Source organism: Lynx canadensis, chromosome B1 (assembly GCF_007474595.2).
Source record: "Lynx canadensis isolate LIC74 chromosome B1, mLynCan4.pri.v2, whole genome shotgun sequence".
Classification (NCBI taxonomy): Eukaryota; Metazoa; Chordata; class Mammalia; order Carnivora; family Felidae; genus Lynx; species Lynx canadensis.
This window is the reverse complement of record NC_044306.2, coordinates 192,354,291-192,379,931: the sequence shown is the minus strand read 5'-3', so window position 1 is coordinate 192,379,931 and position 25,641 is coordinate 192,354,291. Positions and strand designations below refer to the sequence as shown.

The following is a 25,641-nucleotide window of genomic DNA, read 5'->3' as shown; positions in this document are numbered from 1 at the left end:
CTCTGGACATTTCACATACTGAACTTGGTAGGATTCAGCCCTTTTCATTTGTCCTTTAACTTACCAGGATCAGAGCCACTTTGAGACAAGAAGGAATTAACCTTTGAAAGCTTACTGTGTTCCTCATAAATTTCACAGCAAACCAAGCCATGTTGGTATACTTCTCATGATAAATGATAAAAGTGAGTCTCAGACTCAAGTACAGATACGCCTCAAGTTACAGTCACCAAATTGGTATAGTCCTCTTTCCCTTATTCTTGTCTACTGGCTCTCTAAAGAGAATCTTTAGAAACATAGAAACTTGAGAGTCCAAAGGGTAGCTAGTCCACATATAATGGACATGTAAACCCACATCTTAAAAATAATATTGATAGCCCATTCACGTTTTCAGATGTAGATCCTCATGTTTATAAACTATTTCATAGCTTGTTATACATTAGCTATTAGTTGGACTACATCATTCCCAAGCTTTCTCCAACCACAGGTCCATGATTCTTCCTATTAGTAAAGAGGAAACTGCTGTGCAGTATTTAAGTGACTTGTTTTAAGTGGCAGCCACTGCCAGACATCAGTGACTTTTTCCTGATTTCTCCTTGCAACCTCAACAACCTACTCATTTGCCGTTCAGTAAACCAGAGAGATTTAATCTGTTATATTTTAACAGTTGTCATGTTGCCACTGAGCTCTCTTCAGGCAAATGGACTCCCAGTTCCACCAAATAACATAGTTTTCAAGTTTATAGGTATGAAACAGAATGACAAACTACAAGTAGCCTAAAAGGTTACTCATCATATAGAAAATCACTTTAAAAAACCCGAAAGAACATAGAGGTGAATAAATAAGAACGTACTTAAATCATGGCCTGATATATGACAAAGAGATCCAAAAAAACAATACTCTCATTCATAGCAGAAATCCTGACTGGTTTTTGAAAACATTTGCACTGGTTACTATTAGACTGATAGCCTCATGGACCTCAAGATATTTTTGTTTTTCAAGGCAGCAAAGCTCAGATAAAGCAGTAATGTTTTTCCATCTTACAAGGACTGCCAGTCGTCATATTTATAGTATGTGTATGTATGCCTCCGAGAAACTCTAGGGCAAGCTATAAAAATACAATTATATTAAGACAGCTTGGTAGATAAGTATATCAAGTATCAATGCCAGAAGAAGAAAATGATGGCAGAAAGCAACAAATCATGGTGACAAAAACAATTTTTGCTCTTTGCTATTCATCAGAATAATACTTTAATAACTACATTATTCTTTTTAATACTTTTAACATTAATTTACTTTTCTAGAGAGTATACTCGAAATTTGGGTACACGAACTCCAGGAGTACACAAAAGTATACACATCATGGGAAGAAAATACCAGTTCAAGCACTATACGTTAGTACCAATAGATAGACTGACATACTTAATTCATAAATACCCACTTAAAACTAGGTGGTGTGAAGAAAAAAAAAAAAAAAAAGGAGTGCAGGGGCACCTGGGTGGCTCAGTCGGTTAAGCGTCCAACTTCGGCTCAGGTCATGATCTCAGGTTGTGAGTTTCAGCCCGTGTCAGGCTCCATGCTGACAGCTCTGAGCCTGGAGCCTGCTTCGGATTCTGTGTCTCCCTCTCTCTCTGCCCCGCCCTCCGCTCATGCTCTCTCTCAAAAGTAAATAAACATTAAAAAAAAGAAAAGTGGTGTGCAAACTTTAGGCACTACCTATCTACAGAGTACTGAGTAGAAGAACATAGCTATCTTCAAGGGCCAGAAACAGAGGCATTAGAATAATACGAGCTAGAAGGGACCTTTCTAGATAACTCATTTTTAAAATGGGGAAACTAAGGTATAGGAAAATAGAAAAATAAACTGCTCTTTTTTGGAGTGTTCTAACCAGATGCATTCAGACTAATATAAGAACCTGCATCTTCAGTTATAACCAAAGCACTTTTCAATTCTATCTTCTATACCAAATTATTCTGCATTGAATATCCACTAGAAAGCACTTGTGAGGTACAAAGATGGGGAGGTGGACACAGTGCATGCTTTCAGAGAATTTGCAACCTAGAGGAATTTTTTAACAAATATTCCTTTATATTTGTAAGATAAAAAATTGGACTTGTTAGGTTTAATGTCAGGAGGTTATGGCACAATCATACACATTTGTACCAAGTGAAAGATTAATACATGTTCCTCAACTTTTTCTTTTTTAAAATAATCTCTACACCCAATGTGGGGCTTGAACTCATGACCCCGAGGTCGAGTCGCATGCTCTACTGACTGAGCCAGCCAGGTGCCCCTCAAATTTTCTTGATGTACTTTTTAAGCTTTTTTTCTTTAGGTTTTGAACAGGAAAATCGAATATTCTTGTATGTCTATGTATTCAACTGTATCTATGGGGTTGATGTCTAGGAGTAGGATAAACTGAGTCACTGGGTGCGGACCCACTTGGGATTCTCCCTCTCAGCCCCTCCCCCAGCTCGTGCTTGCGCTCTCTCCCTTTCTCTCAAAATAAACATTTAAATTAATGATTACTGATAATTCTAACAAAAAGAATTTTTAACATATATCTAGCTCTAATAACTCAAACTTGTTTTACTTATTACTAGAGATGTGGGATAGTTCATCTCTGTCATACACACAATAAACCTTAATGTGAACTAGCCAAATCACAGGAAACAAATTTTAGTGTGATCAGGACAGGTCTGAAAATATCATTTCTAGAGCAGTTGCTACATGCCAGGCACTATGCTAAAAACCTCCCTGACAATATTTTATTCAGTTCTAACCACCATTGAGGCTCAAAGATGTAAAATGACATATCAAAGTCACTCAACTAGTAAGTGCAAGTTCAGAGTCTAGGATGTATCCCTCTATCCTGCATACGAACTCTTGGGTTGCAATTCTGTCGTGATTCTGCCTTCATGTTAATACCCATTTATCTATTTCTTCAAAATACTTAATGCATTGTTTGGTCTATAGATGTGTTTGGTCTACAGATTTCAGACAGAAAGACATCCTGAAGGCCTACAGCCATAACTGTATCTAGAAAGATATATTTAGAGCATCAAGTTTCCTCATATTTAACTAAATAAGGAGCTATTACATCTTTCAATTTCTCAAGGTAAAAGAAAATACGTTAGGGCATAGACATGTTTTTTGATAGCTACCAAAAGAGTATTCTTTAGGTTAAGGGTTTCAAGAAACAAGTTAATCTTTTCAAAGGGAGAAAAGTCAGCTGTATGCATGGATAAACTGAATTCTGGCATACGATTTGGAATTAGAACAGTTACTTAATGTACATGAAACTACTGAATTTGAACTCATTTGTTTTAGCTCCAAATTCTGAGTGACTGGTTTATTTCCTCTGGAAATGATGTCATCTAATGTTAAGTCAGTAAAAATTTACTGAATAGCTATTATAGCTATACCCTGAGCCTGATTCTCCTCAAATCTATCCAAATCAGTAGGGTTGTTAAATGTGCAAAACTAGATCAGAGAACCTTTATGAAGTCATCAAGTGTGTTCCCATGTTTCTGATGTAGTAAGAAGTTAGAAAAATGAAATCCTTGGTCTACTGGACTCTAACCGCTACCTACCCAATATATTAAGAATATAAAATAGTGTGATGGTGTCTGTCTTCAAGGGTTTTCCAGTTCGGTAAGGAGGCAGAAGGGAGAAGTATTCATGAATTACCAAAATAAAAAGCAGTACACAGCAAATACAGAAGAGGTAACTAAAGACTAAGGGATAACAGAGAAGGGAACTTAATCTTAGCAGTGGCGAGACTGGGGAAAAGTCATTTGAAATAGGCCTAAAGGGGTAAGGATTTTAGTAAACTGGGAAGGAGGGAGGCTTTGTAGAGCCTAAGTTCTGATTCCAAATCAAATCACTCACCCGCTAAGTGTACATTTCCTAAACTCTAAGCTTCCATTTAACTGGAAAGTGAAGATAATGAGAGTACCCACCTCTTGAGGGAAATGTGATTAGTAAATGAGTTTATATAAAGCAGGTGGCATAGAGAAGGCATGTAAAATGCCTGGCTGAACACATAATAAGGACTCAATAAATGTTAATATTAGTACTACTAACAAAAAGTCAAAAGATACATGTGTGGGATAAAAGATGACAGATATGTGTATAATTTGTTTCTGCAATTGTACAACCATTTAATTTAAAATCTCTGGGCTTAAAGGGGTGGGTGGGGGATTCAAATTAAGAGCCATAGGGATCTAGCCAGTTAAACATGGTCTACCAGCAGACCATGAGGTCAAAGGTATGAGTAAATCCTTTCTTTTGCCGGCAAACTCTGTTAAGAGTTAGGTTGTACAGATTTTTTGTTTTTAAAGACTTAATTTATCTCAAGAGTAAAATTTCTTTTTGGTAGAATACTGAAGAATTTAAAGGCCTTGGCAGATTGTTAAGTGGTAGATTTTAAGTCAGACATTTTTTCTGACTTGCTTTTGATTATTTGATGTAGTTATGCGGAGGAACAGAAGAACCTGGCAGTTAAGAGTAAGACTTTGAAGTCTCATATTCTTGAATTAGAATCCTAGATTTGCAATTTACTCCAACCAATTTTAGGAGAATTACTTTAATATAAAGATTAGCATATTATGTGCTTAACTAGTAAGGGTTATCGTGATTATTAGAGCAAATCATAATTGGGGATTCACAAGAAAACATCTAGAATAAAAAGAATAGTTTTTCCTGATAAATAGATCTACCTGAATTTTTATTTGAAGGAATAGAATGAAAGAATACAATGAGGGAAATTATAGTCAGAGCAAAGGCACAAAACCAATTCTCTTCAGAAATCAATGAACATTTTGCACTGCTGTGTGATTTAGAAGTGATCAATGGCCATGTAAGGACAAAACATTTACCTGAATTTCTTAATTAACTTGTATATTAAATTAGTTTAACACAGCTGTGCCTAAAGCAGTATCTTACATATAACAGGTATTCAGATATTCAATAAATACACAAATGTGATTTACATACATTCATAAAAAATAAAATGGGAAATTTTAGTACTAAATTAATGTGATATTAAAAGAAATTAGCAGTTATTAATCTAAAATAATGCCAACCAACTAATTGTGAAAGGTCGCTGAGCCTGACATGACTTAGAATGATTTTGGACCCTGTTCACATCTGCCTTCTGAGGAACTTAACAATGATTATAATCAATGATCACTTTTTTTGTTTTGTTTTGTTTTGTTTTTACTATACCATCTGTGGCAGATTAATTGCATTCACAGCCCAAATTCTTCACCCATGCCTATACTTACTCTTTATCGCTTTGCAATGTCCTCTCGTTCTGGCCTCACCCAGGTGACTTGCTTGGGCCGATCAGATGTTAGCTAACAAGTATGAACTGTAAACTGGCGGAGGCATGCAAGCTGAAGCATGAGAAACTACTTGGTTACTTATGCTCCCTCGTATACCTCTGCTTTTGCCAGGAGAGCACTGCCTGGGCTGGCCTGCAGAAAGCGTGGGAGGTATGGCGCAGGGCTAAGGTGTCACAGCTGGTAGCCAGCTTGTACAAAGGCATGTGAGGGAGCCTGGCCCAAATCAAAAGAACCTCTTAGCCTTATTTGCCAGTCCCAGATATAGGAGTGCAGTAGTTTGGCTTCCAGTCTGGCTTCCGGGCCCTTTCATTCCACAAAAACACCTACTAAAGTCACCAATGAATTGATAAAGCTAATGAATGATCCTTAATTTTTCAACTATTTTGCCTTCCTAACAACATTCAACACTAATGGCCATTTCCTCTGCTACAGACTGAACCGTGTACCCCCCAGATTCATATGTTGAAGCCCTAACCCCCTATATTAAGAAATACAGGGCCTTTAGGAGGTAACTAAGGTAAAATGAGGTCACAATCTGAGTCCTAATTTGATGGGTTTGTTGTCTCCATAAAAGGAGAAGACGACACCAGAGAATGGGAAGGTAGCTATGTGCAAACCAGCAAGAGACCTCTCACCAGAAACTGAACCCTCCAGACCTTGATCTTGGACTTTCTAGCCTCCAGAACTGTGAGAAAACAAATCTCTGTTTTAAGCCATGCAGTCTATGCTATTTTGTTATGGCAGCCTGAGAAGAGTAAACCTCTTTCTTGAAACTCATTTTTCTTGGATTTTGATACAAAACACAATACTGGCTTCCTTTTTCCTCTTCCTTTTACTCCAAGTCATCCTATTCTTGGATGGCTTAGAATTTCTTAAGGCCAAGTCCCAGGCTTCCTTTTCTTCTTCTATAATCTCTATTTAGGGGTTCTCATCCATACTCAGTTTCAGTTATCAAAGATCTCGCAGACATCTCAACTCATCCCAAGGTTCACTCATTACTTCTTCAGAAAGGATTTCCCTGTGTACTCAACCTAAAGTAACTACTCCTAGAAAACTCTTTATACCATCTAATTTCACTGACACAGAACTTAAACTGCTTATGTTTTTCCTCCCTCCAGTTAAAATACAAGTTTGATGAGAGTACAACATATTGGTCTTGTTCAACATATTATTTCCAGCACCTTGCATATAGAAACTGGATAAATATCTGTCAAAAGAATAAATCTAGACTTCTGCTTCTGGCCATGATGAAGTAACAGGAACAAAAATATATGAAATATTTTTAAGACCATGGATGAAAGAAAGTACAGGATGACAGTGACCCCTGAAAGAAGGGAACAAAGGAGGTAAGTCATAACACTTGCTCTGGCTTACTGCCTGAACAGTTTCCAGGCTGCAGTATAGGAAGAGGAATCCAAAGGAAGCTTGGAAGCCTTCCTGAGATGAGAGGACAAAGTTTGGAGGTGAGGGAGACCAAGGCAACTAGAGTCTGTGGGGCAGATAACAGGAGACAGAGCTGCACTGACAGTGCCCAAGAGCAACATTGGTTCCCTGGAATCTGTAGATAAATACTGATCAGTGCATGAATGTTTCCCAAGGCTGTGAAAAAGACCACTGAAAAGGACCAGCTGGAAAATCCCCAGAGCCCATATAGGACTGGATAAAATTTGTGTTCCCACCAGCAAGAATGGATAAATCTCCTAATACATGCGGCATTGAATAGGTATTGGTAGTGCCTCACTAGTGGGGGTAAAATTAGCCCTAGAGCAGGATTTCTCAACCTCAGCACTACTGACATTTGGGGCTGAGTGATTCTTTTTTGTGGGGAGCTGTCTTAATATGCACTGTAGAATGTTTAGCGGAATCACCGGCCTCTACCCACTAGGTGTGACAATCCAAAATGTCTCCCTATGTCACCAATTATCCCCTGTAGGACATCCCCCAGTGAGAACCACTGTCCTAGACTATAGGCTGCCTATCAATACCCAAAAGCAAGATTTGAAAGGATAAAGATTTTTCTTAATAAGTTCGTGGTGTCTCAGAACAGAGCCCCAAAACATTGAAGGCACTGTAAAAACAAACAACCCCAGCACACAATGTAAAACCGACGATGTCTAGCATCCAATCCAAAATTACCAGGCATGTACAAAACAGGAAAATATCCAAAATGAGGAGAAAAATCAATCAGTAGGAACTGATAAATAATACAGATTATAAAATTAGCACACAAGGATGTTCATGCAGATATTTAAAATATACTCCATTATAGTCAAGAAGCTGAGGAAAGCATGAGCATGAGGGGAAATATAGTAGATACAAAGAAGACTAAATTTAAACTTCTGGAGATGAAAATATAATTTCTGAAATGAAATATCCTGGGTGTTATTAACAGCAGATTAGACAACCCAAAGAAAAGGTTATCAAACTTAAAAACATAGAAATAGCATAATCCAAAATGAAACATAAAAAAAGTGAACAAAGGGGTGCCTGGGTGGCTCAGTCGATTGAATGTCTGTCTCTTGGTTTTGGCTCAGGTCATGATCTCATGGTTTGTGAGCTTGAGCCCTGCATTAGACTCTGTGCTGACAGTGCAGGTTGGGATTCTCTTTATCTCTCTCCCTCTCTCTGCCCTTCCTGCATGCTCTCGCTCTCAAAATAAATAAATAAACTTAAAAAACTTAACAAAAATGAGTAGGTATCAGTGATCTATGTAACAAAATACATGTGATTGGAATCCCAAAAGGAGAGTAGAGACAAGAGGGATAGGAACATACTTGAAGAAAGTATGGCTGAAATATTTCCAAATATGATAAAAACTAAACTCCCATATCCAAGTAGTTAAAAAAAACTCCAGGTAGAAAAAACATAAAGGCAACAAAGCCAAACCCATTTATAATCAAACTGCTGATAACCAGTGATAAAATCTTACAAAGAACTAGAGGAAAAAACAATAGAGTAGCAAATATAAGAATGACAGCAGACTTCTCTTCAGAAACAATGCAAACTAAATGACAGTGGAGCAACATCTTCAAAGTACTAAAAAGTATACGGTCACATTTGAATTTCATATTCAGCAAAAAAATCTTTCAAAACAAAAGTGAAATGAAGACTTTTTCAGACATAAAAAGGCAGGGCTGAGTGAATTATAAACAGCAAACCCACACAACAAGAATTGCTAAAGGAAGTTTTCAGGCAGAAGTAAAATGACATCACATAGAAACCTGGATTTGTACAAAAGAATGAAAAGCACCAGAAATGGAAAATTCATGGAGAAAATACTTTTCCTATTTTGAAAACCTCTTTGAATAACTGTACGGAGGAAAAATAATAACAATATATTGGAAGGATCATAACATTTATGGAAGCACAACATATGACAATAATAATAGCACAAAGGCTTGGAGGGAGGAAAGGCACATGTACTGTAAAGTTCTTAAGATTATACATGAAGTAATATAACATTATCTGAAGGTAGTTTATAGTAAGTTAATGATATATAGGGTAAACTTGACAGCAAGTACTACTTAAAAACTAAGAGATTAAATAGAATAATAAAATATATTCAACTTGTCTAAAAGAAGGCAAGAAAAGAGAAAAAGGAACTAAATAATAGATTGGACAAACAGAAAATAGAAAGTTGGGCTATTGTCAAAAAGACAAGAAATAACAAGTATTGGTGAAAATGTGGAGAAAAGGCAAACCTGTGTACTATTAGTGGGAATGTAAATTCACATACCCAATATAGAAAACAGTATGGATGTTCCTCAAAAAATTAAGAATAGAACTACCATATGATCCACAATTCCATTTCTGGATATTTATCAAAAAAATGAAAATAACTTGAAAAGATATATGTACTCCCCATCATGTTCATTGCAATATTATTTATAATAACCAAGATATGGAAACAACTTAAGTGTCTATCAATGGATGAATGGATAAAGAGAATCCTCTCTCTCTCTCTCTCTCTCATACATACACACACACACACACACACACACACACACACACACACATACACACTGGAATATTATCCAAAAAGTAAGGAAATCTTGCCACTTGCAACAACATGGATGGACATTGAGGGCATTATTGTAAGTGAATTAAGTCAGAGAAAGACAAATATCAGATGATTTCACTTATATGTAGAATCTAAAATAACAAAAACCAAAATCAACCAAGCTCGCAGATACAGAAAGCAGACTGGTGGATGCCAGAGGTGAGAGCAAAATGGGTGAAGTGAGTCAAACTTCTAGTTATAATACAAATAAGTCATGGGGATGTAATGTATACATGGTGGCTGAGTATATAATAATACTGTATTGCATATTTGAAAGTTGCTAATATATTGTAAAAGTTTTCATCACAAGAAAAAAATTGTAACTATGGTGACAAATATTAGCTAGACTTATTTGGTGATCACTTCACAACATATACAAATATATATCATTATGTTGTACACCTGAAACTAATATGTTGTATGTCAATTATACCTCAATTAAAAAAATAAAGTTGGCTGACTCAAACAACCACATCAAAAGTCACATGAAATGGAAAATGGTATATAAAAAGGCGGAGATTGTCAGACTGAATGAGAAAGCAAGCCTCAAGTGTATGCTGCCTCAAAGAAACTCACTTTTAATATAGACACATATAGGTTAGAAATAAAAGTGTGGGAAAAGATATACCATGTTAAAACTAGGGAAAAGTAGGATGGAATAACTATCAGACAAAAAAAGATTTCAGACCAAGGAAGACTTCTAGAGATGAAGAGGTTAGTTTCATATGAAAAACGAGTAAATACATCAAAAGTACATAAAAATTCCAAATGTATATGCACCTAATAACAGAGCTTCAAAATACATGATGCAAAACCTGATAGAACTAAAAGGATAAATAGGAAAATCTAGAATCATAGCTGCAGATTTCAAAATGTTTCTCTCAAGAATAAATATAAGTAGACTGAAACTCAGGAAGGATGTAAAAGAGTTGAACAGCACTATCAACTTGCTTAAAGGAACACTCCACCCAGCAGCAGCAGAATGAACATTATTTTCAAGAACACAGAGAACAGTTATTAAAGTAGATCTGGATAGACTCTGGACCATAAAACAAATCTCAATAAATTCAAAAGAATTAAAATCATACAAAGTATATTTTATAAGCATAGCAGAATCAAATTAGAAATCAGTAAGAGAAAGGTATCTAGAAAATCCCTAAATATTTGAAAACTGAACAATACATCTCTAAGTAATCCATGGGTTAAATAAAAAACTACAAGGGAAATTAGAAAATATTTCTAATTTAATGGAAATGAAAATACAGCAGAGCAAACTTTGTGGAATATAGCTAAAGTGGTATTTAGAGGGTAATTTATAACACAATGATCATATTAGTAAGGAATTAATCTTCTTTCCACCACAACACTCTACACTCTATACCAATGGTTCTCAAAGTGTGGTCCTTGGGTCAGCAAAATAAGCATCACTTGGGCCCCACTACATAACCTATTGAAACAGAAAGTGCTTGGAGCCTAACAATTTCTTTTTCAATAAGCCCTCCTGGTGATTCTCATGCACACTAGTTTGTAAAGCATTGTTTTCAAGTAGCACAGTTCTCATTAGGACCACCATGATGGTCCACGCCTTCATTCATGCCCTCTACCATTCATGTTTCACAAGGCAGTCAGATCCTTTAGGAAGGAGAATCTGATGATGTCATATACCTTCCCCATCCACTCCCAATTTCAGTCTCTACTTTAAGAGCAATGGGAAGCTATTGGAAACACATAAACATGACTTATGAGAACCTACATGGTCTATCCTTCACCTACTCCTCAATCTTTACATCTGACACCACACTCCTCCTTTCTCTTTTGACCCAAGACACACAGTCATTGTCTTACCTGCAAAGAACACCATGCTGTACTTTTTCCACATGCAACTCTTCCTGAAAGTCAGTCCTCTCCCCTCCCTGCCCAGTTGTCTGCTACTTGGCCTAGTTAATTACTGCTCACTCTTCACAGCTCAGTTCAATGGTCAATTTCCTTAGAGAAGTCTTCTCCTTATAGGGAGAAGGAATTCTTATAGTACCCAAAAAGAATTCTTTAGTACCACCTACAGTTATGAACTTGTAAGATTTGTGTAACTATTTACTCAATGTCTGCCTCTCCTAATAAACTTGAACCATGAGGACAGAACAATACCTGGTTTTGTCCCCCATTTTATCCTACATATAGCCTAGCATATTGCTTGGCACATAGGAGATATTTTTTGAAGAATAAATTAATGGGGTCTATCCAGTTTTCTCTGTTTCTATATATAGAAACAAAGTAGCAAGTAAATGAATTTTCCAGATTTCCTGGAATTGGAATGGGGGTGGGGTAGGAAAAATAAGCCAAGGTCTTATTTAAATTAAACAAAAACAATCAAGAAAAAAACTGGCAGGATGAAACATTCAGATACCTACTCTGACTCCCCTCCCATAATTAAACAACAGGTGAATTCAACAGAGTTAGCATTATAATCACAGAATGCTCAGCTCCTCTACAAAGAAAAGTGTTTACTGCCAAGGAAAAATGAGGTGGGGGGGAAATGGAAGCTAGGGGAGCTTAACTAAGAATTCCAAATTCCTAAGTGAAGAAATAAAGAAGAAAACCAGGGTAGAGAAGGGGGAAAGAGAACACTTGAGGAAGGAATTTAAGGTATAAAGCACTGAAATCACTTTAACAGGTGGCAGCCACTGGTAAAGGAAGAGAGGGAAGGTGACCCTTGCACTTACCTCAGATAGACAAAGCAGGTCTGGAGGCTGCGGGGAGAGAATAAAGATTTACAAAAACAGAATAAAACTGCCACTATGGCTCCCCCAGCACCACTCTGCTGGATAAAGATAGGTCTTGTCCCATAGAGATAAAGCAAAACAAAACAACTACAAGTCAGCAATGTATTGTGCAGGAGGAGGGAGAGGATGGGGTGTTGGAAATAAACTGGATATAATAACTTTAATCTACTTTTAAAAATCCAATGACTTTTTCTAGCCACATACCAAATTCTACTGATATAAACGGGTCAGCAAACTTTTCCACCAAGGGCCACGTAATCAGCAGTTGAAGTTTTATGGGCTTTACACAATTACTCGGTTAAGCTTGTGTGGCACAAACACCAGTAGACAATATATAAGTGAATGAACATGGCAGTGTTACAATAAAACTTACTTACAAATGGGCCATGGGCCAGACTCCCTGATTTAGATAATCTTATGTTTGAAAATACTTCTATACTTCATACCAACTAATAATAGAGATCAACCAAATTATCTTTCTTCAAATTATACTATGTTGCCAAAGTAAAAATAATTTGACTTTTTTAAAAAAAAAATAAGTTCCCTGAGTTCCTTTGTAGCTCTGATATCCAACACAATGCCTAACAGATCAAAAGAAAAAGTATCTAATTTGTTGAATAAACTGAATGGTTTTTCCATGAAAGATGCAGGATAATTAGTGAAGCAGAATACTGTGAAAAACTAAGTAATGGTTGACAAAGCAACAGGATATAAAATATCCAAGAAAAATTCTAAGAAAAAACATCAAGACAGGGGATTATCTAAGTCACTGTTCTATATTTTTTAATAAAGTATTACAGCAAGAGTTAGAAACTCTTCAAAACCTAAAACTCTTCTTACTCAGGAAACTATATAGAGCAGTGTTTTCCAATTATGTTTCCCAAACTGCAGGATATAAAAAGTTGTGATATATAAAGTATGAAGAATGCAGTTTAACATTCAATGGGGCACTGTGATTCAATAGGCACAGGAAAGAGAACTCAGCATTTCCCAAAGCTATTGGACCACAGAACCAGGACCACAGATGCAGGACTACTGCATCTCGGACACTGTATCTGGAATGCTTGTGTAGCAAACTAGATTAAGGTGACAGTGAGTCATCTAGAAATGTTTATCAAAATGAAATTTAGAAAATCATCTACTCTGTGCTTCACAGTTCTTCCATTAAATGATAATTATGAAGCTGAATAATAGCACATGAAGAAATGCTAACTCTAGATTTTATGTGAAAATGTTTAGGCTATTCTGTGCCAAGGTATGCCTCAACCATACAAATCTAAAAGGACATTTTGAGTTAGGACGCAAAAAATGTGGTAAACCATTCATGACCAGGACCAGAGGAGAATGCATGGTTGGCTTCAGTTTCAGGTAGCTAAAGGAGTATACTGTTAGTTAAAAATCACCCATCAGTTATATACCTGTGTGAAAACCAGAATGCTGAATGGGAAAATGTGTATTTGGTCATTTTTGAGGACAGATGACAAAACAGGAGACGCTGACAAACTGAGCTGTTGTAGGTCATCTCAATCTAATTCAAAGTATCAATTTGAATTCTGAATTTTTACAGCAAAATTTGATGTTTTAGATGATACACTGAGTATAGCAACCTCAAGCCCACATAAGTTATTCTAGTCTGAAAATTTCCTTAAATGTGTCCAAAGTAAGCTTATTTACATCCAGATATTTGTCAATTAGGAAAGGCACATATTTACTTGGTAACTCAAAAGACACTGATATTCAAAAGTTCTTAATATTTTCAATAGCCACACTCCATTTTAGGCCATAATCACCTCAAAAATCATCTCTTACAGCTAGCCTTTCACACACCCCATTTTATCCTCCCCCCCTCAAATTTATACTGTGTGCTATTATCAGAAAAGACCCTCTAGAATTAGAATTACACTTTGATCATATAGTTTCTCATCACTATTCACAGAATGAATTCTAGGCTTGATTTCTTTGTTTACTGGTGAATCCGATTGACCCAACTGAATCTAAGGGCCCACCTTTGTCCAAGCTTACGTTCTGGCAGCTGAGATAAAAGTCACAAAGCTGTCAAATCCTGTTATTTCTTGAGATAAATTTCAAATGTTACCTACTTTGTACAATGCCCATCATATTACCCTTAAATTATGTCTGGACTCACTGAAAATAGATCTAATAGCCTCAATATTCTGCCCATGAATTTGTAAACTGATTTACATCCCCATATGTTGTTCCCACTATTCTCATGTTTTAAGAGAGAAATGACTCTTCTGGCCAAAATCCATCTATCTAATGATGGCCCATAATGTCCAATAATCAACTCTGGTGCTTCACTCCATTTCCACTGCTTGCCATCTCATGTTTGTATCTTCAACCTTTCATTTTCTACTGGCTTCTTCCCATTGGCATCTAAATTTTTTTAAAACCAGTCTTCATTAGAGCTTCCTCTCGCTATCTCCCTATCTCCTCTCCAGTCATAGCCACTTACAGTTTTCTGTGTTAATTTTCTTCACTTCCTCTTCCTGCATTAACTCAATCATAAGATTCTCACTGCATTTCCCCGCCAAAACCAAAATCATTACAATAACCTTTGTGCTACCTTAAATGGAAATGTTTCAGGGCTTAACTGACCTCTCATCAACAGTTTACACTTGTTTTATCCCTTCTTAAAACACATTTCCTTTCTACCACACTCTCCTGCCTTTCCTCTTACTTTCTGACTAGCCTCATCAGTCTCCTTCTGTGTATATCTCTTTTTCTTTTTTTCTTTTTTCTCTGTGTATTTGGGGATCAGATCCTAGGCTCTTCCCATTTTATGCTGAATAATCTATTCCACTCTCATGACTTCAGTTATTATTGGACTCCAAAATCTTTATCTCTAGCTCAGACCTCTTTCCCATATTAACCACAGTTGACCCTTTAACAACACAGGTTTAAACTGCATGGGTTCACTTACATGCAGATTTTTTTCCCATAAAGATATATACATTATTGTAAATGCATTTTCTCTTCCTTATGATTTTCTTAATAAAATTTTCTTTTCTCTAGCTTACTTTCTTATAATAATACTGTATATAATACCTATAACAGAAAAATATGTGTCAATTGACTCTTCATGTTATCAGGAAGGCTTCAGGTCAACAGGATATTGGTAGTTAAGGTTTTGGGGAGTCAAAAGTTACATGCAGATTTCTAATGCACAGAGAATCAGTACCCCTAACCCCTGCATTGTCCAAGGGTCTACTGTGATTACTTCCTAAACAACTCTCTTGGACATACTACTTAAATTCCTTATGTCTAAAACTGCACACTCTGAATGTTCTCTTATATCTCAGTGAATGTTACTATCATCTATTATCTACATGTTCAAACTCAAACCTGGACATTACCCTTTATTCCTCTACTCTCTTAGACATACTGATACTATTTCAGAGACCTCTGTCAAATATATCTATTCTATTCTCCTCTATTACTGCCACTGTTAGGGTTTGAAACATTTTTTTCGTTAATTGATGTTGGCCCCACAATTTGGGCTATGCTTCCTTCAGTAGCTTTATTTTTTGCCATTTTTCCATCCATGCCCTGCCCTATTCTTCATTCCTTTTTTATGCCTCAGCTTTATGAATTAAATTACTCAGTGTTCTACTAGCCTGCTCTGTCACCCAACTTTTCCACATGCAGTTTGCTCTACCAGAAAAACTCCTCTCCCGACTGCTAATACTTTGGCAGCCTTCAAATCTCAGCTTGGATGTGACTTTGTAAGAGTCCTTGCCTAATTTTCTAAACATGGGTTCAACTTCTGTCCTATATATTTCTATAAGCTATCTCTCTCCCCAGTCACAGCACTCCACTTTCTACTGTAATTGCCTATTCACTGTCCCCCATGAAAATGATAAACTCCATGAGAACACAAACCATGACTTTAACCATTCTATCCCTTTAATTAGTAGTAATATAATATCCCACTTAAAACATAAGATATACTCTATTTGTTGAGTACATACATACAAGTCTTGTTTTCTTATTTAGATGGAAAGGGAACTTTCTGAACTTCCTATGGTGTCTAAGAGCATATTGTAGGCATTCATTAAGTATTTACTGAACTAAGAATAGGACAGAATTGCACTTCTTTGCTTTCCATGTCTACAATTGATATATAGTAGTACAAATGTAGTGAAGTATAAATTCTAAAATTCCTATGTATTAAACTTTTATCTGGACAGTAATTTTGAAATGTACAAAAACAAGACACTTATGGTAGAAACAAAACTTTTCATCAATAGAAATATTCCATAATTCATTATATACATTGCCTTATGAATTTTCCTAGAGAACTCCTTGTTGTTAATTAAGACTCTCTCAAATCTCCAATCACTAATTATTCTATGAAGAAGAAAAACACATATAAAACTAATAATGAATTTGTGTCATTTCCAAAAAGGCATTAAGAAGTATGGAATACCAAGAATAATGAGAAAAAAATAACACCTTAAGAAACATTTTAAAATCAGATAAATATAACAAATATTGCTATAAATACAACTCTATAAAAATAATGTCCTTGTTGATTAAAAAAAAAAGAATGTTAAAAAATAAAGAAGGAAAGTTATCAGTAGAAGATAAATAAAATTTTAAGCAGAACAAGAAATCGTACCAGTAATTTTAAAAATGAGAAAAGGTGAAAAACAACTCTTAACATATGATACTAAAATTTTAAAAATTTAACAGAAGAATTTTGAGATTAATTTGGAAAGTAATATTTAGGCATCTTCCATCTTATTTTTCTTGGGTGATCTCATATTTAGTGAGATAATCATTAAAATAAACTTTATGTTTATAACTTAGGAAGATACAATGGTTAAGAAGCTAAAAGGACAAAATACGGTTCTGTTGTAAAATGAGTTAATGTAAACTGTCTTTGGTAAACTCTAACGACATGAAATGAGAATGATATAAAGAATTAAGAATGAAACACTGCACTTTATACTGCATTCACGACAGCCTTTTAAAAATATGTGTGTATGGTTTTAGGTGAATTGTAAGTTTTTTTAAAAAATCACTATCAGGCTTCTTCCCTCTTTTCCTGACATACTATTTGTTATGTTGTTTTTAGTTATCCTGAGGACAAGAAACAAAGGACATTATTTTTAGATTTGATTCATCTTTCATAATGGAGACTCTAATTTGCCCAATAATAAAGCTTTAATCATTGCATGTTGCAAAGTTAAAAATTTTATTTAATGCATGTTAAATATTATGGAATAGGTATTTTAAAGTCATTCAATTAATCAAATTTTGGGGGTCATTATAATCATCTACTTATTAAAACGAGTTTAATTATTGCTTTTAATATCTTAATATAAGACTCGATAGTGGTTTTTTAGCTTTTAAAAATGTTTTAAAAAGGTAACAAAAATAAAGCCACCAATATCTCCATAAGCCCCTCAAAAAGGCCCCTAAAATATACAATGTAATAATGCAACCATTTGATAAAATTTCCTTAAATTTACAAATGTAACCTGGCACTCTTTCACATCCTGAACTGTCTAGCACCTATCAAGCAGAGATGGAAATGGCTACATTGGCAACTATGGTGCTCATAATCCTGCTTTGTTAGGTTCTAAGGGTAACAGTCTCCTCAAGGCACCAATGTCAGGCCTGCATAGTAAGTAAAGCACATAATTACTTACTAAAGTTAATTTCCGTTTGCATTCTAAATTTAGCATTACCTTAAAATTACCTGCATATGACTTTCTCCCTTGCTAGGCTATAGATTATCTCTGGAAAGAAATCTCATCTTTATATCCATAGAATCTAGTTCAATGTCTACTATGAAAAAAACTATTCAACAAGTTTGCTTATTTACTGAAGAAAATATCTTGTTCTTTGACTCTATTTAAATATGCGGAGTCTTAAAATGGCTCCCGAATCAGTACCAAAGGGTGTAACAACTTAATGGTGAAAGTGCAACTGATATCCCATAATTATTATATATGTTACAGACCTCAACAATTTAGCAATGAGATAGTCTTTACTTCTTTCCACATGGTCTCAAAGTTATTAATTTATCAAGACAATAAATATATATTATCCTGTAGTGTAGCAGTTAATTTTTAGATAGCTCCTTAGGCACATTTACCATTCAAACTGTTTTCTATATTTTATATTAGATCAAATACAAAAACAGATAATATAACTTGTAAATTAATGATTTGTTTAGAAGCTATGGCTCTACTAAATACATTTTAATTTGTTTAAAATCTTGGACTCATTAAGATGTAGGGAAGCGCACGGGTACATTTAGTAGAACCTAATTTCATTGAGTTTCATACTAGGTGCCAAGAAATTAGGTCGTCCAAATATTTTGGAAATAAATTGAAACTAAATCAGCTGTTCCTTTTCTACCCATTATCTCATACTTTACTCAAGGCACCTACAATGAAACTTTAAAATTAAGTAGAGAAAAACTTACCTAGTTGGGATTTTGAATAATAGTTTGCCATTTGTCCACTGTTGCAAGACTGTCGTTTATGTCTTTTTGTTGACATTTCTGTGGTCTTCCATGGCGGTCTTTTTCTTTTGTTCAATTTGCTAAGAACGTCAGAACTATCAGGATTCTTGTCATAGTTAACACATTTATTTAATCTACTATTGTCAAGTTGGCCAGGAAATTTATCGGTTGAAGGACTATTTGTTTTAGCATTTTCTATTTCTTTAGATTGCTTTTTAAAAGAATTTTGCCTAGCAGAATGGGATCTTAAGGTAAAGCGCTTTGATTCTTCTATGTGAGTCTGATGATTAGTTCCACTGCCAATAGATTCAGGAGAGTAAATGATTGTATTTAGCTTAAAAGTATTTCTGTGTTCAAGATAGTTGATCTTCCTCAAAAATATTCTACAATCTTTTAAGGTTTTTGACCTCCAATTATGTGGACATACATTTCCTAGTCTTGATCCCTTTTCAAAACCTTTTTGGCTGCAATTTGTTCCATTCTCCTTTGCTTCTGTCTTAAAATTATTCTCTAAATTAGCATGTGTTTTCAAGTCAGACATTGCCACCTTCTGTTGCAAAGAGTCATCTCTGATCTCAGGTGGCAAAATAAACTGATTATCTATTGTGTTTTTTCCTTGGAGTGGGATGTCAGCATTTGTTCCCCCCTCAGTCTTTTTTAAAAATTGATTCTGGCAGAAAAATCTTAAGTTCCTTCTTTTAGAGATCCAATCAACTGTTCCATGGTTGTGCGGCTTTCCCTCTCTTTTCCACCTTTCGTGCTGCAACCTCTTAAACTCAGTTCTTTTTAATCTAGCTAATGTTAAATTACTTCTCACATTTAACAGTGGAGAGCTAACTATTTTATGTAGTATATGCAACTTCCCTGCTGATTTTGAAGGAGAAGACAGTGCAAATTTTTTAAAGTGCTTTCTGAAGGGGCTAGTATTAAAATGAGAATATTTGGTCCCTAATTTAATTCCTCTGGTATTTATTACTTCCAAAGGGTTTCGAGCATTTGCTTTTCTAACTAGTGAAAGAGACTGTGTTTCTGTTGTTTGCATAAACCAGATACAGAGTTCATTCAAATCATACTTTTTCCGAAAAAGCATTTTTACAGGTGAAACTTCAAGTTCTAAAAGACAGGTTTCCAAAGGGTTTGCTATTTTGAAATTATCACTTTCAATGCGTTCTCTTTTTTTATGAACACAGTTTTCAGCTTCATCTCCACTCACTTGCACCCAAGCATTTGTTATTTGCTCAAATCTATTGTTTAATTCCTCTAATAAGGAATCATTTGAAGTAGAAGCAGCCCACCACCTGAGCAAAGGGTTTGATGAAATTATAGGGTCCAAGGATACTTCAGAAATGGGTATTAATTTGTTATTTTCCAAACACATTTTTGCATTCTTTGAATTTCTAAGTCCAGGGATACCTTTTGAAGCTATTTTTATCCTTGACTGCCTATGTTTTTCCTTCTCACTTTTACCTTTCTGCAAATGGAGTTTATATGATTTACGGAGCAGAGTATTTCTATAAATAAGTGAGCTGGAAGATGCTAATGGATGTACGAGATGGAGAGATGGCTTTCTATCCCTAATAGAATGTCTCAAAGGTATAGCAGCAACCATACTTTTTGATCCATTCTTAAATATGTCAGCTTCAGTGTGCCTTGTGTCCATCTTATTGCATTGGTGATCATACTTTTCTTCAGCCAGATTTTTCTGTAATATATTTTCTTGTTCTAAAGGAGGCAAACAGCTGCTAATACTTACTTCTCTCTCCTGAGGTGAAACTCTATTAATAGTCACAGATATGCCAGAGATTTTCACTTTTGCAGGTCTACCAGGCTTCCTAATTACTGCAAAAGGCTTCTGATTTGGTCGGATAATGTTCTTGGAAGGTTGAGGTATTACAGACTTGTTCTTGATGGGCCTAATATATTCAAAGCCAGACCCCAAGATCTCACTTTCAGTAGTCAAAGTTGAAATAGCACTTCTTTCACCTGAGTCAATTTTGTATTCTCTAATATTTCTGAGACTATTACATTCAGTTGGAAAATCAGCATTATTGCTGAAAGATATAACATTGCTTATGTTTACAGTTCCTTCAGAAACATGCCTTTTAGTTCTTCTTGATCTTCCATAAATAACAGTTACGGTAATACTCTTTTTATAGATACCTTCTTTCACTTCTGATAGGAGAGATTCTGGACTTTTCTTTCCAGTACTAGACGATTCATTTTGGCAAATGGTGATGTCTGTTTGATCGGTTTTAGGTTTTGGTGGTCTTCCAATTGGCCGCTTAATTTGTTTCACAACCTGGGGACCTATCTTTTTAGGTCTACCTGGTTTTCGTTTAAAAGATGAATCCGTATCATTGCTTGGATTTTCCTTAGGTTTGTCTTGTGGCTTATCACTGTTCACATCATCTATAAACATTGTAGGGGATTCTGTAGTTTCTTTTGCACAATTAAATTTGTTTAGTTCTCCCTGAAGAGTGTCACTACCATTACGATTAGAACTATAATTTTCAAAGTTAGCATCTGGGATATCCTCATTTGTTTCTGGTTGTTTTTCAATTGCATCATGACTTAGATATTTTTCAGAAGGAAGATCAGCATTTGACTTGGAAGTACCAACTGAAGTTAAAGTATATTTGACTCCTTCACTGCTTTTAACCTCAGATAAAAACATGAGTTTGATAGGACTAGAATAGCTGGAAAAAGAGCTTTCAATGGCCTCGTATTTTGTTGGCACATTTTGAACACCGGAAATCAAGCTACTCGTATCTAAAATAGATGAATTTTCCGGATTATCAAGTCTTTTGCTATTCAAATCTATTGTAGGTGTATGATTGCTTTTGATATTACTGGCTGCTACCACAGATTTTGATAAACTCTGCTCTTTGCATGTCATTCTGCTTACAGTTAGAGTCATGTTTCTTCCTGCATCTTGATCTTTACCATCAATTTCTATCAATTTCTTGGATGTCTTACATCCTTCAGATAATGAGTGATTATTCCAAGACTTTTTGGCCATATTTATTGTATCTTCCAAACGTTCCACAACAACTTGTAAATTGGAATTCATTGCAATTTTGTTTAGATCTATATTGTGTGAGCTTTCAATTTGAGTATTTTTCACTGGATCTTTTTTTTTTGCAGAATCAGAAATTTTTTTGGCCTTAGGGGATTTTTTGAAAACATAATTATTTGTTACATATATAGAATACCATCCTGGGGGCACAATATGTCGTTTAGTTCTGCTCAAAAGTCCAGGAACATCACTTTTCAAAGGAGTTTTGGTATTCTCCAGTTTTGGATTCTTCCTGTGATTTTGCAAAAGTCTTTTCCCAGCTGCAGATTTCTCCTGTAATTTTGTTATGCTCATTTTCCCAGGGGAAGTTGTCTTAAAGCTTTCTGAAAATTCATCAAAAGCTAAGTTAGTTTCTAAACTATGAAGAGGTAGTTGCAATGACTGCAATGCACAATCTGGTGAAAATGTTTCTGCATGATTATTTTCTTGCAAGCTTTTAGAATTTTGTAAAGACCCTTGGCAATGACAGAATTCCTCTCTGTCCATTGAAAATATCTCGTTGCGTGTCAACTTCCTTGAATTTTTTTCAGTATATCTTTTTCTTACAAAATTTTCATCAAGACTGGCAAGTTCTCTTTTTATTTGCAAAGACTGCCTTCTAAACGTGGGTGAATCAGGAGAGTTGTGCACTGAAAGTAAAGTTTCTTGACGCTTTCGAAATCTTGTCTGAATAATTTTATTCTCTACCTTTTTATCATGTTGACTCAGCAATTCCATAAAACTGTAATCACTGGCCTTGGCATTATGCAAGAGAGAAGCTATTAAATCTCTTAATTTTAAATCATTATCTGTATTACAATCACTGCTAGATAATTTTACAAGGTTTCCCATATCTGTAGTTTCTATTGATTTTAATTTTTCATTAATACGATCCATTAACTCTTGAAAAATTACAGTAGTTTCACCTTTTTCCTGATTTGTAGTACAATTACCACTGCCTTCCAGGAGCAAAGAATCCGAGTTGCTGAATTTTTTAGTTTTATGTATTTTACCTTCGTGATCAGTCTTGTCACTGTTTATTTCTGCTGGTGTGAGAGAGGGAGGCTGGTTAATGTTTATTTCAAGTCTGTTATTTTCTAAGGCTGAGAGCTCTGAGACAACATCTTTTAATTTTTCAAATCCTTCCGTCTGTACAGGTGATAATGGTGGGGGTGATGGACTTCGAGATCTACAAACATCCTTAAGACTGACTGAAACATCACATATGTCCCTTGATGAAAGAGGAGTGTGAAAGGTTGATTTTGTAGAGTGAATGTTTGGTAATAGTCCAGAACAGCACCTGTGAGAATTATAACTGTTTGCAATTCCTCTATTCACTACTGTCATAATGTGTTCAATAGTTATAGTTTGGCAAGATAAACAATGTAAATCTTTAATACAGACTGGCAGAGGCACAACACCAGGGCTTTGTCTTTCATTTTGTAAACACCCTCTTTCTGCCAGCCTATATTCACAACTACAGAATAGACCATGTAAATCATCTTCAATTAGGGGCTTTTGAGATTCTGAAGACACAGTATATGATGTATTACAATAGCAAAGAGAAGCAGCATTTTGCTCTTGGACTAGAAATTTCAACATGGCCAAAACTTGTTGCTGGTGATGTATGCACAAAGATTCCAAAACTTTGCTTAATGCTGATTTTCCTTTTTCCATTTTAGTAGCTTCCTCTGATTTTGCATCAACAGTTGAACTAAAAATAAAAATCAAACAAAAAATGAATTACAGCAAAAATACCAGTATTATAAGGAGTTATAATTTTAACAGAGTTTGAACAAAAGAAATTTTGGTATTGTGGGACTCCTAACTCCTATAGAGCTGCAACAATGACATCTTGATTATCATTCAGCAAAAATATAATGAAGCACTGATGATAATTAATTTCCTATGGCAAGTATAATAGTCAAAAGAAAGCCCTAGTTTTAGGATACAAAATCTGATTAAAGATATGATTATATTTACAGATTGCTAATGTTTAGTGCTTTGGATGTACTAAGAATATTTAATGAAAGTGCTTCAGAAGGAGTTACATTTTTATAAAGTAGACATTTTAGAAGTTATTTTGATAATTATCAATCTGATTTAGTGCAAATAAGAAAAATAAGATGTAGGAGAAAACTTTAAAATATTTTTTCAAGGTAGTGAAATAAAATTATTAATAAAAGAAATCTTTGCATACTTACAAGGAAAATTAAAGAATTTGGATTTCATATAAATAACAGAGTATCTTTTCTAAGATTAAGCTGCAGGCATTTTAACCTAATAATAAAAAAAATTTAAGCTATTTAAAAATAAAATCTATTTTGAATTGATTTTAAATACTAAAGTAATTACATGAAGACTAAAGGCATTACTTACCTAATTATCTAATTTCAAATGCTGGAAAATGTCCCACTGAAGAAACTAATATACATCTAATTTTAACTAAGACTCAGGATTACTTAGCAACCAAGGCAGAAGTCTACAAAAAATTTTTTAATCCAATACCAGCAGCAAGAAGAATAAAATGTATTAAAAGAATTCTGTTTCAGAAAAGTATCTTTTTAAATTAAACATATCACCAAACTCTGTACATGAAAATAGCCTCCCATTCATGATTTCTTATGTCTGCTATTATTGTTAGTAGTTCCTGGTTTGTAGGAATTTTATTTAGGGCTGGAATTAGGATATACTGATTATGAAGTGCTACAGAAGACTGTATTTTGTTTAAATAAAGGGTTATTATATTCATATATATTAAAATTAAAGGAATTTTAAAATGAAAAATGAAATTAAATTTATTTTGCTCATTAAATCTGGCTTGTATCACAAAGATGCAATATTTCATCTACATTTAAAAAATATTACGTTATTTAAGAAGCAAAAACACCAAAGTAACTTTTGAACACTAGATCAGAAGTTTTCTAGAAAAATGATAACTCTACTAGATTCAACCAATATTTCACCAAAACTAACATGTGGTTTGACAAAAAGCAGTTATCAAAGTGAGAAAAGATGTGAAATTGATAATAAAATGTTTTAAGTCCACAGACATGACCCCAATATCCTTTCCTTTCTGGGGGGGGGGAAAAATATATATATATATATATATATATATATATATATATATATATATATATATATATTTGTAAATTTTATCACGTTTGGGAGTAAATGATGGAACTGATTCTCAAGATTCACTATTAGGTAATTCAAAAAATATATGGAGAACAAGGACATTAGGAAATGTTAACTATCAAATATGAAGATATGTGATATTATTCTCTTTTCCAGCAAAGTGAAAATTATAATTTTCATATAAGCAAAAGAAAACCCAAAAACGTTCTGATAGATGCACTTCAACAGTTTCTTTAAAGTTATGCTATGGGCTATTAAACATACCTGTTACTAAATAATTAAAGAGATTTTATGTTTCTTAGAAAAATACATTGCACCATATTTTAAAGATTAATATGCTTTCATAACACTTCCTCAATGCTTAAATGTTTTATCTGTTAGTAAGTCAAGTATAGAAGTAGAAATAATTAAAACTAATGACGTGTTAACTATTCTGAAAACCACAAGATTTTTACATCTCTTCTGAGATTTCAAGGAAGTCTAAACTTTAAAAAGGTTTCTTATTCAGTTTATTACTTTTATTTTTATTTTTTCAGTTTATTACTTCCAATAATGGAAATTCCAAAATACCACAGTGGTCAGTAATTTCCGTCTAATGGTATATGAAGAATAACTTCATAAAGTTACTAACTGGATATTCAAGTATTAGATTATATCTGATACACACATATCAGATATTAGAGAACTAAATTCTCAAACTATAAAATTCCGTAATACTTTTATTTGGCTCCAAATTTTTTCTTTTCCATCTTTCTTGCAGTTTAGAG

General features: G+C 34.6%; 1 protein-coding gene across 3 annotated transcripts in view; it reads right to left on the bottom strand.

The window, feature by feature from the left end:
* LCORL (ligand dependent nuclear receptor corepressor like) overlaps window positions 1–25,641 on the bottom strand; it is a 167,421-nt gene that overhangs the window by 4,969 nt on the left and 136,811 nt on the right. Inside the window, exons 7-8 of one of the 3 annotated variants that reach the window (XM_030314131.1) lie at window positions 18,643–23,450; window positions 12,126–12,152 (exon numbers count right to left, since the gene is read on the bottom strand). The exons of 1 other annotated variant lie outside the window; for it this stretch is intronic. In XM_030314131.1, the coding sequence (XP_030169991.1) occupies window positions 12,127–12,152; window positions 18,643–23,450 (4,834 nt within the window). In that variant the 3' untranslated portion in view covers window position 12,126. The remainder of the gene's footprint in view (window positions 1–12,125; window positions 12,153–18,642; window positions 23,451–25,641) is intronic. One more of the 3 variants, XM_030314132.1, reaches the window with a different exon arrangement.